The 16836-nt window shown below is 33.7% G+C and overlaps 1 protein-coding gene across 4 annotated transcripts in view; it reads right to left on the bottom strand.

The window, feature by feature from the left end:
• The window catches only part of LOC131104921 (inactive dipeptidyl peptidase 10-like), a 47241-nt gene that overhangs the window by 11587 nt on the left and 18818 nt on the right, over positions 1-16836 (bottom strand). For all 4 annotated transcript variants that reach the window (XM_058052610.1, XM_058052611.1, XM_058052612.1 and 1 more), the window contains exons 2-12: positions 14093-14303; positions 8520-8614; positions 6425-6499; positions 6226-6278; positions 6065-6146; positions 4903-5023; positions 2917-3071; positions 2733-2830; positions 2551-2674; positions 2420-2458; positions 2239-2346 (exon numbers count right to left, since the gene is read on the bottom strand). In XM_058052610.1, coding sequence (XP_057908593.1) covers positions 2239-2346; positions 2420-2458; positions 2551-2674; positions 2733-2830; positions 2917-3071; positions 4903-5023; positions 6065-6146; positions 6226-6278; positions 6425-6499; positions 8520-8614; positions 14093-14303 — 1161 coding nt within the window. The remainder of the gene's footprint in view (positions 1-2238; positions 2347-2419; positions 2459-2550; positions 2675-2732; positions 2831-2916; positions 3072-4902; positions 5024-6064; positions 6147-6225; positions 6279-6424; positions 6500-8519; positions 8615-14092; positions 14304-16836) is intronic.

The following is a 16836-nucleotide window of genomic DNA, read 5'->3' as shown; positions in this document are numbered from 1 at the left end:
TCATTAGTTCCTCAGTAACTACTCTAAATGATTGCACCTTAGTCATTAGCTCCTCATTAGTTTTTCATTAGTTCCTCAATAACTACTCTATATATACGTAAGCACCTTAGTCATTAGCTCCTCATTAGTTTTTTTTATCAGTTCCTCTGTAACTACTCTAAATGTATGCACCTTAGTCATTAGGTCATCATTAGTTTTCCATCAGTTCCTCAGTAACTACTCTAAATTTATGCGCCGTAGTCATTAGCTACTCAGTTTTTTATTAGTTCCTCAGTAACTACTCTATAAGTATGCACCTTAGTCATTAGCTCCTCATTAGTTTTTCATTAGTTCCTCAGTAACTACTCTAAATGTATGCACCTTAGTCATTAGCTCCTCATTAGTTTTTTTATCAGTTCCTCAGTAACTACTCCACTCATTAGTTCTTCATTGGTTCTTCAATAACTACTCTACATATTTGCACCTTAGTCATTAGCTCCTCATTAGTTTTTCATCAGTTCCTCAGGAACTACTCAAAATGTATGCACCTTAGTCATTAGCTCCTCAGTTTTTCATTAGTTCCTCAGTAACCACTCTAAATGTATGCACCTAAATGTGCATAATGATGTCCTCATTAGTTTTTCATCACTTCCTCAGTACTCAAAATGAATGTGCCTTAGTTCCTCAGTAACTACTCCACTCATTAGTTCATCATTGGTTCCTCAATAACTACTCTAAATATAAGCACATTAGTCATTAGCTCCTCATTAGTTTTTCATCAGTTCCTCAGTAACTACTCGAAATTGATGCACCTTAGTCATTAGCTCCTCATTAGTTCCCCAGTAACTACTCTACATGTATGCACCTGAGTCATTAGCTCCTAATTAGTTTTTCATCAATTCCTCAGTGTCTACTCAAAATTCATGTGCCTTAGTTCTTCAGTAACTACCCCACTCATTAGTTCTTCCTTGGTTCCTCAATAACTACTCTAAATATATGCACCTTGGTCATTAGCTCCTTGTTAGTTTTTCATCAGTTCCTCAGTAACTACTCAAAATGTATGCACCTTAATCAGTAGCTCCCCATTGGTTTCCCATTAGCTCCTCAGTAACTACTCTAAATGTATGCACCTTAATCATTAGCTCCTCATTAGTTTTTCATCAGTTCCTCAGTAACTACTCAAAAATCATGTGCCTTAGTTCTTCAGTAACTACTCTACTCATTAGTTCTTCATTGGTTCCTTAATAACTACTCTAAAAATATGCACCTTAGTCATTAGCTCCTGATTAGTTTTTCATGAGTTCCTCAGTAACTACTCAAAATGCATGCACCTTAGTCATTAGCTCCTCATTAGTTTTTCATTAGTTCCTCAATAACTACTCTAAATGTATGCACCTTGGTCATTAGCTCCTCATTAGTTTTTCATCAGTTCCTCAGTAACTACTCAAAATGTATGCGCCGTAGTCATTAGCTCCTCATTAATTTTTCATCAATTCCTCAGTAACTACTCAAAAATCATGTGCCTTAGTTCTTCAGTAACTACTCCACTCATTCATTCTTCATTGTTTCCTCAATAACTACTCTAAATATATGCACCTTAGTCATTAGCTCCTCATTAGTTTTTCATTAGTTCCTCAGTAACTACTCAAAATCAATGTGCCTTAGTTCCTCAGTACTTACTCTACTTATTGGTTCTTCATTGGTTCCTCAATAACTACTCTAAAAATATGCACCTTAGTCATTAGCTCCTCAGTTTTTCATTAGTTCCTCAGTGACTACTCTAAATGTATGCACTTTAGTCATTAGCTCCTCATTAGTTTTAAATCACTTCCTCAGTAACTACTCAAAATTAATGTGCCTTAGTTCTTCAGTAACTACTCCACTCATTGGTTCTTCATTGGTTACTCAATAACTACCCTAATATGAGCACCTTAGTCATTAGCTCCTCATTAGTTTTTCATCAGTTCCTCAGTAACTACTCAAAATTTTTGCACCTTAGTCATTAGCTCATCGTTAGTTTTTCATTAGTTCCTCAGTAACTACTCTAAATGTATGCACCTTAGTCATTAGTTCCTCAGTAACTACTCTAAATGTATGCACCTTAGTCATTAGCTTTTCATCAATTCCTCAATAACTACTCAAAATTCATGTGCCTTAGTTCTTCAGTAACTACTCCACTCATTAGTTCTTCATTGGTTCCTCAATAACTACTCTAAATATATGCACCTTAGTCATTAGTCAGACAAGGGAAGCTGTCACCTGTTTGGTGAACTTGGTGATGTGGTGGAAGTCACCCTGACCTCCTTGCTTTACGGGCACAGTGAGGAAAAACGTGCCGGTGTCTTCTGAGAACAGAGGCTCCTGGTCCTGCGGGTGGTGGGGGGGGCACTGTTTGATGTCCCCATTAGGAGAAGATGGCTGCATCTGTCTGCACACTTACCGGCCTGGAGATCCACGTATCAGAGGAGTCCTCGCATCTCTGAAAACCCAAACACACAATCATGATCAAAGTCCAAAATCCAGGCTTGTGTACTGACGAGGGGCATCAAACGCAGCGCAGGAAGCACACACCACCACGCAGACTCCTACGGCGGCGTCGCACACTGTCAGGAGTGATGCATTCTGGGGCCGAGTGAGCCACCGCACGGCGAGCTGAGTGTTGCTGATCCACTTCACCATGGTGACATAGAAATCCCTGCAGAGGAGGAGCGCGGAATCAGACCGGGGATTTCGCGTCTCTGTGTGTGTGTTACCTGAGCCGGAGTTGATCCGGAGGCTTCAGTTCCACGGTGTGCGTCACCCCGAAGAGATTGACCACGGACAGCTTCGCCACGGGGTTTGTCTGGCCGGCCTGGTGGAACATTCCCAACACGGAAAATTACTGAATGTTGTTCCCTTTCATGAAGTACCCGCATGGTTACTATTAACCGTATGTACCATCGGGTACGGGTACTGGAGTCCCCGAGGATAGGTGCTCCCGGTGAACTGGGCCAGGGCCATATTGGGTACCAGTGTGTCGTTGATGGTGAGGAAAGCCAGTTTGTCTCCATCCGGTGACCACCAGTGGGCCAAGTGAGAGTGCAGAATCTCCTCTGATGGCAGACATGAACCTATTTGATGTCTGGGAGGATCGATCCCGGTATCGATACTATTGATACCAAGAGTATTAGCAGCTCAAAAAAATATCAAATAACGCCAAATATAATTTCATATATATATAGCTAATCTGTTTAGCATGTAAGGTCGTTTACATCAACAATACTATCTGCCCCAATGGCTGGACAGGACACAAAAAATATATATATACGAAAAAAACAACAACAACAATCGATTAAAAAAGCAAAAATGTAAAATAATGGTTTAGTATTAAGGAAAAATTGCATTAAATTTAAATATTAAATAATATTTTTTTAAATTAATAAAAATTAAATAAATGTTTTTTTAAATAAATTATTTTTAAATAAATTAATTTTTAATTTAAAATAATTTTTAAATTATTTATAAAGAAATTATGAAAAGAAACAACAACATTTTTACGCTATAATCAGTAATAATAATAATCCATAATAATATCACAGAAACAAAATTTAGGCAGATTATTTAAAAAAAATGAAAATATAAAGAGGAAGAAGTCATAGTCTTAATTCTATGTCAATAAACCCGTAAAAGAATGTAATTTATAATATTTTTTAATAGAATGTAATTTCAATACCAGGGAGAGAAAAAAAATTAAAATTAAATTATTGTTGTCTTTTATTATTTATATCTATCTATCTGTCTATCTATCGATTTTTTTAATTTTAATTTTAATTTTAATTTTAATTTTAATTTTAATTTTAATTTTAATTTTAATTTTAATTTTAATTTTAATTTTAATTTTAATTTTAATTTTAATTTTAATTTTAATTTTAATTTTAATTTTAATTTTAAAGAATGCTAAACATTTTGATTTTAATTACAGAATGCAAAAAATTTTGATTTTAATTTTAATTACAGAATGGTAAAATGTTCATTTTAATTTGAATTACAGAATGCTAAAAATTGTAATTTTAAAGAATGCTAAACATTTTGATTTTAATTTTAATTACAGAATGCAAAAAAATTTGATTTTAATTTTAATTACAGAATGCTAAAAATGTTAATTTTAATTTGAATTACAGAATGCTAAACATTTTAATTTTAATTTTAATTTTAATTTTAATTTTAATTTTAATTTTAATTTTAATTTTAATTTTAATTTTAATTTTAATTTTAATTTTAATTTTAATTTTAATTTTAATTTTAATTTTAATTTTAATTTTAATTTTAATTTTAATTTTAATTTTAATTTTAATTTTAATTAAGCCACATAACTGTTCAATGACCTTGACGAATTTCAAGTAAAAGTGTTAGTTTAATGTATCAGCAATACTAACCCTGAATTTACTTGGTATCCAGTCAATAACAAAATGTGTAGTATCACCCAAATCTATTGTTGAGCCCCCAACATTACCTTGCAAAGAGTCTATTAATGAAGCAACGTTCCCTAAAAATGACATACAATGATCAAAACTGGAAAAAGTCTCTATTAATGTAAGCACTTAAAATAAATTAAACTATTACTATAACCATTAAAACATCACTTTCAAAATGTAATTAGTCGTAAGTAATCAGTCACTAATGAGAAGCATTTGTTGCAGTTCTGCAACGTACGAAAACGCTAAGATGATGTTATGCTATGATATTGATTTAAAAGGCCACTTAAGTGAACAAATCATGATGTCACTTAAGTGAAGGAAAAGTCAAGGAAAAGGAAAGCCATCACCATGGAAGCGAAAATGACTCCGGCAGAGAAGACACCGTCATTAAGAAGAAAGATGACGGAATGCTAACGAGTGCTAGAGGGGTCATGGATTCGGTGAGCTGTTACAAGACGTCTCACACCTTCATACAGCCAGTCCGCCAGCCCGTTGAAGATGACGCCCTCCATGCCGGATGAGGTGATCCTCAGGGAGCTGCCCCTCACATCGGGCTGGTAGTAGATGTTATTCTCGAAAATGTAAATCTGAAAAGGAAGAGGAAGAATCATATCGCCACTTCATCATCATTTCATGATATGAAAATGAAATCCTTCTCCAGGAGTGGGGCAGCTTGTCTTTCACTCTGCTCAGCCAAATATAATTTCATATAAAACAGAGCTAATCTGTTTAGCATGTAAGGACGTTTACATCAACAATACTATCTGCCATAATGGCTGGACAGGACACAAAAAGAAATTATGAAAAAACAACAACAAGATTAAAAAAGCAAAAATTTAAAATAATGGTTTAATATATAATATAGAAAATAATATATATATATATATATATATATATATATATATATATATATATATATATATATATATATATATATATATATAGGAATATATAGGAAAAATTACAAAATTAAATTAAATTTAAATATTAAATAATATTCATTACAAATTAATAAAATTAAATAAATGTTTTTAAAAATAAATAAATTATGAAAGGAAAATCTATCTATCTCTATTTTTGTAAATTTAAATTTAAATTTAAATTTAAATTTAAATTTTAATTTTAATTTTAATTTTAATTTTAATTTTAATTTTAATTTTAATTTTAATTTTAATTTTAATTTTAATTTTAATTTTAATTTTAATTTTAATTTTAATTTTAATTTTAATTACAGAATGCTAAAAATTTAGATTTAAATTTTAATTTTAATTACATAATGCTAAAAAAAATTAAAATTAAAATTTTAATTACAGAATGCTAAAAATTTTGATTTTAATTTTAATTAATCCACATAACTGTTCAATGACCTTGACAAATTTCAAGTAAAAGTGTATTACGTATATGTAAATATACGTATGCGTTGTGGCGACTCCGTAATCAAGAAAAAAACGAAAGAAACAAACAAAACTTAATTTAGTATTTTTTTGTATTTTTTAGTATTTCCAAAAATATGTAAGATTTGAGCATAAAAAACTTTTTTTTTACAATATAGTACATATGTTTTTTTACCATCATTAGAGCCCTCTGAACATTAAATAACAACCCTATAGGCATATAGACGCTCTCACCAGTTGCTGCCCTTGTCGTCCCCAGGCTGCATGCTGCAGCACGGCGTTGTGGACCTCCGGAGGGTTCAGCTCCCACACCTCCCTGCGAACGTGTGAGAAATTATGACGCAACGCCATCGACACCGACATTCACATCAAAGAGCGTAGCGGCGCCAGCCTACCGTGTGTAGATGTTGTAAACAATGTAGGAAGCCTGGTAGGAATACCTGTACATCTGGAATGAGGAATAGGAATTAGGAATACATGAAGGTGACCCACATACCGTCAGACCCCCCCCTCATGCCCCCCCCCCAGAGAGAGTGAGTGTGTGTAGAGTGTACTAAAATACGAGTTTCATTCACCACGTCACGTCACGCCTACCTGTTTGACATCGTAAGCAAAGAGCGCGTATTTGAGGTCTGCAGACAGCCAGTACCTCGCCACCTTGAACGCCACCTGACGGGAAAAAAGCGGATGCATTCAAAACCGACTGGAATCAAACGCTGAAATCTATGCATTTCATAAATAATACACTCTTTGCACAAAGCAAAACAAATACTGCAATATTGATATACAGCAAAACACAGAATGTGATTCTCCCTGTATTTAGATTAATGAAGAGCCCCCTGAACCCCCCCCCCCCCACCCCGAAACCCCCCCGCCCCGTCCCATGTAAGTCAGGGTGTCACAACTCGTGTTTGTTCCACAGAACAATGGAATGAACGGAGGGAGCCCTTTTCATACAGTCTCTCTTTGTCTCTGTGGGTGGAGACGGGGCCACGAGCATACACACACAGCAGTGCAGAGGATGTCAAAATCTTGTCCCGTCCACCTCCATATTTTCATTCATTCATTCATTCATTCATTCATTTTCTACCTTACCAGGAAGGCTGAGGAGTGGGTACCCACCAGTGTGGGGCCACACCTTCTTAAAAAGGGGGCCCACCACCACAGTCGACCAATTATTATTATTATGTATATTAAGAAAGTATATAGGCTGCACGGTGGTCGAGTGGTTAGCGCGCAGACCTCACAGCTAGGACACCAAGGTTCAATTCCACCCTCGGCCATCTCCGTGTGGAGTTTGCATCCGGGTACATCCGGGTACTCCGGTTTCCTCCCACATTCCAAAAACATGCTAGGTTAATTAGCGACTCCAAATTGTCCATAGGTATGAATGTGAGTGTGAATGGTTGTTTGTCTATATGTGCCCTGTGATTGGCTGGCCACCAGTCCAGGGTGTACCCCGCCTCTCGCTCAAAGACAGCTGGGATAGGCTCCAGCACCCCCGCGACCCTCGTGAGGATAAGCGGTAGAAAATGAATGAATGAATGAAGAAAGTATATAGGCTGCACGGTGGACGAGTGGTTAGCGCGCAGACCTCACAGCTAGGAAACCCGAGTTCAATCCCACCCTCGGGCATCTCTCTGTGGAGTTTGCATGTTCTCCCCGTGCATGCGTGGGTTTTCTCCGGGTACTCCGGTTTCCTCCCACATTCCAAAAACAGACAGCTGGGATAGGCTCCAGCACCCTTGTGAGGTTAAGCGGTAGAAAATGAATGAATGAATAATTCTAGTTTCATAAAACAATGCAAAATACACTAATACCTCGTTTTTTTGTAATGAATCTGTTCCAAAGGGCTCGCCAAGAAACAAAATGTAAAAAAAAACAAAAAAAACTACGCGATTTTTCACACGAAATAACATAATTCGAAAAATATTAACAAAAACTACATTTTATAAAAAATAATTCAAGTTTTATATGCAGAAAACAACACTGGCACACAGTGGTACTACCTTGGTTTTCAATATTTCGATAATTGTTAATAGGAAATAATCAAAGTTCAATGAATCCGTTCCAGTCACCCTCAAATATGATATATAATATTTAGTAAAGAATAATAATAATAATAAACAGCGTTAATGCAGAAAACAACTCCATTTTTAGTTCGTGATAAAGGGTTCTTTGAAAGCCCTCGAAACATGAAATAGCACCCCTATAGTAACCTTTACAGTCATATTACCCGATATGGTAGACATAATAGGAGAAAAAACTAACCGAGCGGTTAGTGCACAGGCCTCACAGCTAGGAGATCCGAGTTCGATTCCACCCTTGGCCATCTCCATGTGGAGTTTGCATGTTCTCCCCGTGCATGCGTGAGTTTTCTCCGGGTACTCCGGTTTCCTCCCACATTCCAAAAACATGCTAGGTTAATTAGCGACTCCAAATTGTCCATAGGTATGAATGTGAGTGTGAATGGTTGTTTGTCTATATGTGCCCTGTGATTGGCTGGCCACCAGTCCAGGGTGTACCCCGCCTCTCGCCCCTCCTCACACAGAAAGTATATATAATATTTATTTGTGGACAGAAATTCTTCTAATAAGAAGTTGAAAACTAAGATTTACTATTTACTATCCTATTAATCATGCATTAATCATAGATTAATCTTGGATGAAAAAAAGGGAAAGCGACTTACAAAGGTAGTATTGCTGAGGAGGATTTCCGTCTTGTTGAGGACGAAATCAAACGTGACAACGTGACCGTCTCGGTTTCTGTACGCCACCACAGAATCTGAGCGGGACAAAAGGAAAATGGGATGGTGTCATTTGGGAAATAAGGGAATCAATATTGTGTGCATGTGTGTGTGTGTGTGTGTGTGTGTGTGTGTGTGTTGGGCGTGTCCAAATGTTTTCCAATGTTCGATATTCCTCGCTACGCTAAAAGCAATCCAGTGTAGGTGCTGACATAGCAATTCAAGTCACATTGTTGAATATTAAAATATATTTTGGAAAGCAACACATAGGCTAAGATTACGACATTACTGTATAAATATATATATATATATATATATATACATATTTCAAAAAGTGTATTATTAGTATCAACTTCAGTCTTTTTTTTCCCATTTTTTCAATTTTATTTTTGTAACATTTCAACTCTTTTCTTAAACAATCCTCTGAATTTTTTGGGGAGTAATATAATAATATTATAGTAATATAATATAATTATAAAATAATTAATTAAATAAATAATAATTATAAAATAATTACTATTATATTAGAAATATAACTTTTTTTTTACTTTTTTCATTTATTTGTATTTTTTATTTTAAATATTTTTACTTTATTCCCATAATATTACAACCTTTCCCCAAGCTAATTATCTAGAAATTCCAACTTTAGTTTTTTTTTCGTTTGATTTTCGTCATATTTAATAAAAGTAACTTTAAAAACTTTACAACTTTAAAAATATACATACTTTTTTGTAAATATTTCAACTAAAATGAAACTCTTTCTCTTAATATTTTAATATTAATCGATAGACACAGTTAATCAACAACTATATTGGTAATGAATTAATTGATTTTTCATTTATATATGTTTCATTTTTCATTTATATATGTATAATAATATAATAATATAATAATATAATAATATAATAATATAATAATATAATAATATAATAATATAATAATATAATAATATAATAATATAATAATATAATAATATAATAATATAATAATATAATATTTAGATTTCAGATTTCAGCCTCTCAAATGCGATTATATTATTATTTATATATAAATATATTATATATTATTTTATTTATTAATTAATTTATATATTATATTATATTATATCAAAAATATTTCATAAAATTGCAGCTTTTTTTCTTGTTAGAATTCTTTTAATATTTTCACCTCTTTTGCTAAAATTTCAGCCGCTTTTCCATTTCTGTTGTTGTTGTTTTTTACATTTTCCAACAAAAAATATTGTCTCGTAATTATAACTTTATTCCCATAATATCTTATTTTTATAATATCATAACTAATATTCCATAGTCTATTACAACCTTTTTTAGTTTTCTTTGTGTCTCATAATATAATGACTTTTAAAAATATATATTTTTCTAATATTTCAGATCGATCCTAAAATATTTCCACATAATGTTGAGTTTATTCTAAAAAAAATCCTGATTTTTCCCCTCATTTGAATTCAACGTTTTTCTTTTCATAATTTTTTAATTTTTTAATTTTTTAATTTTTTAATTTTTTAATTTTTTAATTTTTTAATTTTTTAATTTTTTAATTATTATTTTCAAATGATACATTTGTTCTCGTGATTATGATTTTATATGACTTTTCCATAGTTTTGCAATATTATAACTGTATTGTTTATCATATTTATTTATTTATGTTCTCTAAAATGGCGTTATTTTCCCTCGTAATATTATGATGTTATTCTCGTAAAATTATACTTTTCTTTGTCTTCATATTTTCACTTTATTCTATTATATATATTATTATTATAACTGTTAATAGTTATCCTCCCTATCTGTGTGGAAGTGGTAAGTTTTTGGCTATTTAAGTTGAAAGGAAATAACTTGAAGGCTACCGTTTAGGTCTTCTTAATGAAGACCCCCCAGGGACCACACCCCCTGGTCCACCTTCTTAAAAAGTCGACCAATCCAGAGGCATACCATGCTGCAGAGTCGTGTCAATCAAAATGTCCCATTTTATTACATATATAAAAAAGTATATATAATATTCTTTAGACATTTTTGAACAGAAATGTATTATTTTCTTCTAGTAATAAATATAAAAATAAAACAAGTTGAAAACAAAGATTTACTCAATGTACTGCAAAAAAGGTCAGTAAGGATAATTCATAATGCCGTCTACAGAGAACAAATAAATATGATATATTTATTATATAATATTGATGATATTGATGATAAAGGAGTCCACAAGTGTTGTGTTTTTTTTTCCCGGAGGTTTTCTTCCCACTGTGGGTTGGTGTTAGCATCTATGCTAACTTGGATTTGTTTAGTAACGGAACCAAAGCAGACGTAGCTTCCACCTCCCCGGGCCTCGTCCCTCACATCCATCCATCTCAGTCAACGAGAAACAGGACAGCCATGACTGGAAGCTAACTGTGTGTCTGCATCTTCATCACTTACACGTCGTCTTCATCACTTACACGTCGTATTGATCTTTTTTTTTTTTTTTTTTGGACAGCCTATCGATAGGATGATGAAACACCGCAGCCTCGTCTATCATAATAAATGTGATGGACGACTTTTGTGTATATTTTGTGCACCTAAAGTGACTTCAAGTTCATATTTATTATGGATTTATTATTGGAGCAGCTCGCCACTGATGCATTTCCACTCACAGCAATTGTAAGCCATAAAAACCACCACAAGGTGGCAGAAGCACGTTTGATAAGAGCTCGGATTTATCGTTAGCGGGCAGAAGGTTACACATCGTAGGAAAATTATAACGCATAGGAAACTGTTTTTGACCTTCTAAATACGTTTTAACATTAGTAGAGCCCTCTAAACATGAAATAGCACCCCTATAGTAACCTTTACAGTCATATTACACAATATGGTAGACATAATAGGGAAAGAAAAACTTGTGGCTGCATGGCAGATGAGCGGTTAGTGCACAGGCCTCACAGCTAGGAGCCCCGAGTTCAATTCCATTCTAGTCCATGTGGAGTTTTTACAAAAAAAAACAAGCCAAATGACGGCTATACACTAATCCCTCATTTATCACTGATAATTGGGTCCAGTCAATTTCTGCCAATTAGGAATCCTTATTAATAAATTACATATTTTGGCAGTTAGAGCATAGAATACTGTTTATGACCTTCTAAATACGTTTTAACATTAGTAGAGACCTCTAAACATGAAATAGCACCCCTATAGTAACCTTTACAGTCATATTACACAATATGGTAGACATAATAGGAGGAAAAAAGCTTGTGGCTGCATGGCAGACGAGCGGTTAGTGCACAGGCCAGAATAGAGGGCGGAATTGAACCCTGGTCTCCTAGCTGTGAGGTCTGCGCGCTAACCAGCCGAGCCCTCTAATACTACTACTACTACTACTACTACTACTAATAATAATAATAATAACAACAATAATAATAATAATAACAATAATAATAATAATAATAGTAATAATAATAATAATAATAAACAACCTTATAGTCACATATAAACACCTATTACCCAAGAAAAAATAAAACATACTGTACTATAGAGTCCCGCATGCTAGCAGTGGCTAATGTATGATTACTGACACCTAGTGACCAGTGTAGAGTACTACAAATGATCCCAATGTAATTGAATGCATCTTCTGAATGCCTTACATTTGTATTACAGTTCATTCGGTCATTTTTGCCCATTTTGATCCATGTAAAAGTACAAAATACTGCATTATTATCATCATTTGAGTATTTTAGCATGAGACACGCAGCGCTTCGTGTGCGAAGAAGTCGGCAAACGTGGCAAAGAACCTTTGATGATAATAATCAGTCACCACCAAAATAACCTACAGTCTATGACTTGTCAACATTGGGATCGTTAGTGTGTGTGTGTATGTGTGTGTGTGTGTTTGATGGCGCTCCGACTCTTCCTGCTCTAATGTGACACTGTGAAGCCATCTGTGTTTTGGGCCTGCAGGTCAGCAGGAGTGCCTGACATGGTGTGTGTGTGTTGTGTGTGTATGTGTGTGTGTGTGTTGTGTGTGTTACCAGGGTCTTTATTGTATTGTACTGGAAAAATTGATTTTTTTTTTATTTTAGAAAGCATAAAATAAAATAAAAACATTATTAACAAAATTATTCCCATAATATTTTTACTTTTTTCCTTAATATTGTGACTTTGTGACAACCTAATTTTTCATAAACTACTAATTTATTTTCTTTCATTTCTGTACCATAAAATTCTGACTTAAAAAAAAAATGCTTATTTTCTTCGCTATTTCGACTCTATGTTACAAAAGTGGGATTATTTTTCCTCATAATATTGTGTAAAATTTATTAAATTAATTAATTATTTTAATAAAACAATAAAATTGTTGTTTGTTTTTCTTTTCGACAGTTTTTTTCTTTCCTCTTGCAAATTTTTTTTTGTAATTATGACTTTATTCCCATAACATGCTACATTTTTCTCCAGCCAAATATTAAAAAAATGACAACTTTATCTCTATTATATATATATATATATATATAGAGAGAGAGAGAGAGAGAGAAAGAGAGAGAGAGAGACAATATATTACAATATATTATATACATATATAATATATATATAATATTATCTAATATAAATATATATGTCTAATATAAATAATATATATGTCTAATATAAATAATATATAAAATTATATATTTATTTATAAATAATATATTGTATATATATTATATATAAATTTATTATTTATATATATTTATATATAAATATACTATAAATATATTATTTATTTATATATTATTTATATTAGACATATACTATATTTATATAATATATTTATATTAGACAAATATATTTTTATATTATTTATAAAAATAATATATTATTTATAAATAAATATATTATATATATATAAATAATATATTATTTATATATATAAATAATATATATAATCTATTATTTATAAATAAATATTATATATATATATATATATATATATATATATATATATATATATATATATATATATATATATATATATATATATATAAATACAAATAAAGTTATCATTTTTTTAATATTTGGCTGGAGAAAAATGTAGCATGTTATTGGAATATAAATAATATATATATATATATATATATAACTTATATATATATATATATTAATAATATATCATTATAATGTATGAAAAAATATATAACAATATTGTACTGTATTCTATTATATACATACTATATATATAAAATGACGATATTTTCATATCAGCTTTTTTTTCAAATATTTCCTCTTTGTAGTTGTAAATTTTTTTCTTGTAATTATGGAATTATGACTTATTCCCATAGTATTCTGATTTTATTCTCCCCTGTTTCTTCACTGCTATTTTTGTTGCATTTCTGCTGTTGTTGGAATAACTTTGCTTTAAATAATAATAATAAATAATAATCCTTTAATGAAAGGCTTATTAGGGATTTGCCTCCTTTGCATGCAGGCTTGCAACGCTAGTGGACTCAATTCCCTGGAGGAAAGTTTCCTTTCCTGTGAAAGATTTTCCTCTCCTGTGCTCACCGCTGATCCAAGTGGCGTCGGGGTTGTGCACGCCGAACTCCGACGAGTACAGATCCTCGACGGTCAGCGCTGACCTGCTGCTGCCCAGGAGTTCGACTGGCGTGAGTACGAACACGGACATAGTGATGAGCGAGCACACGCCCACAATCACCAGCAGGGAGATGGCGATGCCCTTCCAGTTCCTCTGTGGGGGGCTGACATCCACAAACTCCTGCAGACACACACACCTTGACACTGTCACATGGGAAGGTTGGATATTGTGTTATTTTTGGAAATACCACGGACATTTGTCATCCAGACATGGAATGAGTAGCCGAATATCCGGAATATAGACCACACCCACTCCATTTATCCATCCATAAAGACGCCGCACAAGTTTCCAAGGCTCATGTTTCCACATCATTTAGCATCACTATCGGAGGTCGGAAGATCCAGGATATAGAGCAGGTGGAGCAGCTTAGCCTGGCCCAGCAAGGTGCACTGTGGTCGGACACGCTCTTTGAGCACCCCTGGGGTGCCGCCCTGGAGGTTGGTAGATCCAGGATATAGAGCGATATTTTAACAATTAGGTTGGGGGGGGGGGGGCTGCATGCTGCTCGGGAGGATGAATGGTTATCACACAGGCCTCGCAGCTAGAGGACCCGAGTTCAATTCCACCCCTGGCCATCTCTGTGTGGAGTTTCTACTGAAAACTGTTTATGACCTTCTAAATACGTTTTAACATTAGTAGAGCCCTCTAAACATGAAATAGCACCCCTATAGTAACCTTTACAATCATATTACCCAATATGGTAGACATAATAGGAGAAAAAAAATTGTGGCTGCATAGCAGATGAACGGTTAGTGCACAGGCATCACAGTCAGGAGCCCAGAGTTCAATTCCATTCTAGGCCATGTGGCGTTTTTACAAGAAAACACATGCCAAATGACGACTATACACAAATCCCTCATTTATCACTGATAATTGGTTCCAGTCCATTTCTGCCAATTAGGAATCCTTATTAATAAATTACATATTTTGGTAGTTAGAGCATAGAAAACTGTTTATGACCTTCTAAATACGTTTTAACATTAGTAGAGCCCTCAAAACATGAAATAGCACCCCTATAGTAACATTTACAGTCATATTACCCAATATGGTCGACATAATAGGAGAAAAAAATGTGTGGCTGCATGGCAGATGAACGGTTAGTGCACAGGCCTCACAGCTAGGAGCCCCGAGTTCAATTCCATTCTAGTCCATGTGGCGTTTTTACAAGAAAACACATGCCAAATGACGGCTATACACTAATCCCTCATTTATCACTGATAATTGGTTCCAGTGAATTTCTGCCAATTAGGAATCCTTATTAATAAATTACATATTTTGGTAGTTAGAGCATAGAAAACTGTTTATGACCTTCTAAATACGTTTTAACATTAGTAGAGCCCTCTAAACATGAAATAGCACCCCTATAGTAACATTTACAGTCATATTACCAAATATGGTAGACATAATAGGAGAAAAAAAATTGTGGCTGCATAGCAGATGAACGGTTAGTGCACAGGCATCACAGTCAGGAGCCCAGAGTTCAATTCCATTCTAGGCCATGTGGCGTTTTTACAAGAAAACACATGCCAAATGACGGCTATACACAAATCCCTCATTTATCACTGATAATTGGTTCCAGTCCATTTCTGCCAATTAGGAATCCTTATTAATAAATTACATATTTTGGTAGTTAGAGCATAGAAAACTGTTTATGACCTTCTAAATACGTTTTAACATTAGTAGAGCCCTCAAAACATGAAATAGCACCCCTATAGTAACATTTACAGTCATATTACCCAATATGGTCGACATAATAGGAGAAAAAAATGTGTGGCTGCATGGCAGATGAACGGTTAGTGCACAGGCCTCACAGCTAGGAGCCCCGAGTTCAATTCCATTCTAGTCCATGTGGAGTTTTTACAAAAAAAACATGCCAAATGACGGCTATACACTAATCCCTCATTTATCACTGATAATTGGTTTCAGTGAATTTCTGCCAATTAGAATCCTTATTAATAAATTACATATTTTGGTAGTTAGAGCATAGAAAACTGTTTATGACCTTCTAAATACGTTTTAACATTAGTAGAGCCCTTGAAACATGAAATAGCACCCCTATAGTAACCTTTACAATCATATTACCCAATATGGTAGACATAATAGGAGAAAAAAATGTATGGCTGCATGGCGGATGAGCGGTTAGTGCACAGGCATCACAGCTAGGAGCCCCGAGTTCAATTCCATTCTAGTCCATGTGGTGTTTTTACAAGAAAACACATGCCAAATGACGGCTATACACTAATCCCTCATTTATCACTGATAATTGGTTCCAGTGAATTTCTGCCAATTAGGAATCCTTATTAATAAATGACATATTTTGGTAGTTAGAGCATAGAAAACTGTTTATGACCTTCTAAATACGTTTTAACATTAGTAGAGCCCTCTAAACATGAAATAGCACCCCTATAGTAACATTTACAGTCATATTACCAAATATGGTAGACATAATAGGAGAAAAAAATTGTGGCTGCATGGCAGATGAGCGGTTAGTGCACAGGCCTTAGACCTAGGAGCCCCGAGTTCAATTCCATTCTAGTCCATGTGGAGTTTTTACAAGAAAACACATGCCAAATGACGGCTATACACCAATCCCTCATTTATCACTGATAATTGGTTCCAGTCAATTTCTGCCAATTAGGAATCCTTATTAATA

The sequence above is a fragment of the Doryrhamphus excisus genome, chromosome 16 (assembly GCF_030265055.1).
Source record: "Doryrhamphus excisus isolate RoL2022-K1 chromosome 16, RoL_Dexc_1.0, whole genome shotgun sequence".
NCBI lineage: Eukaryota > Metazoa > Chordata > Actinopteri > Syngnathiformes > Syngnathidae > Doryrhamphus > Doryrhamphus excisus.
The sequence above is the reverse complement of the archived record's forward strand: the minus strand, read 5'-3'. Positions and strand labels throughout refer to the sequence as shown.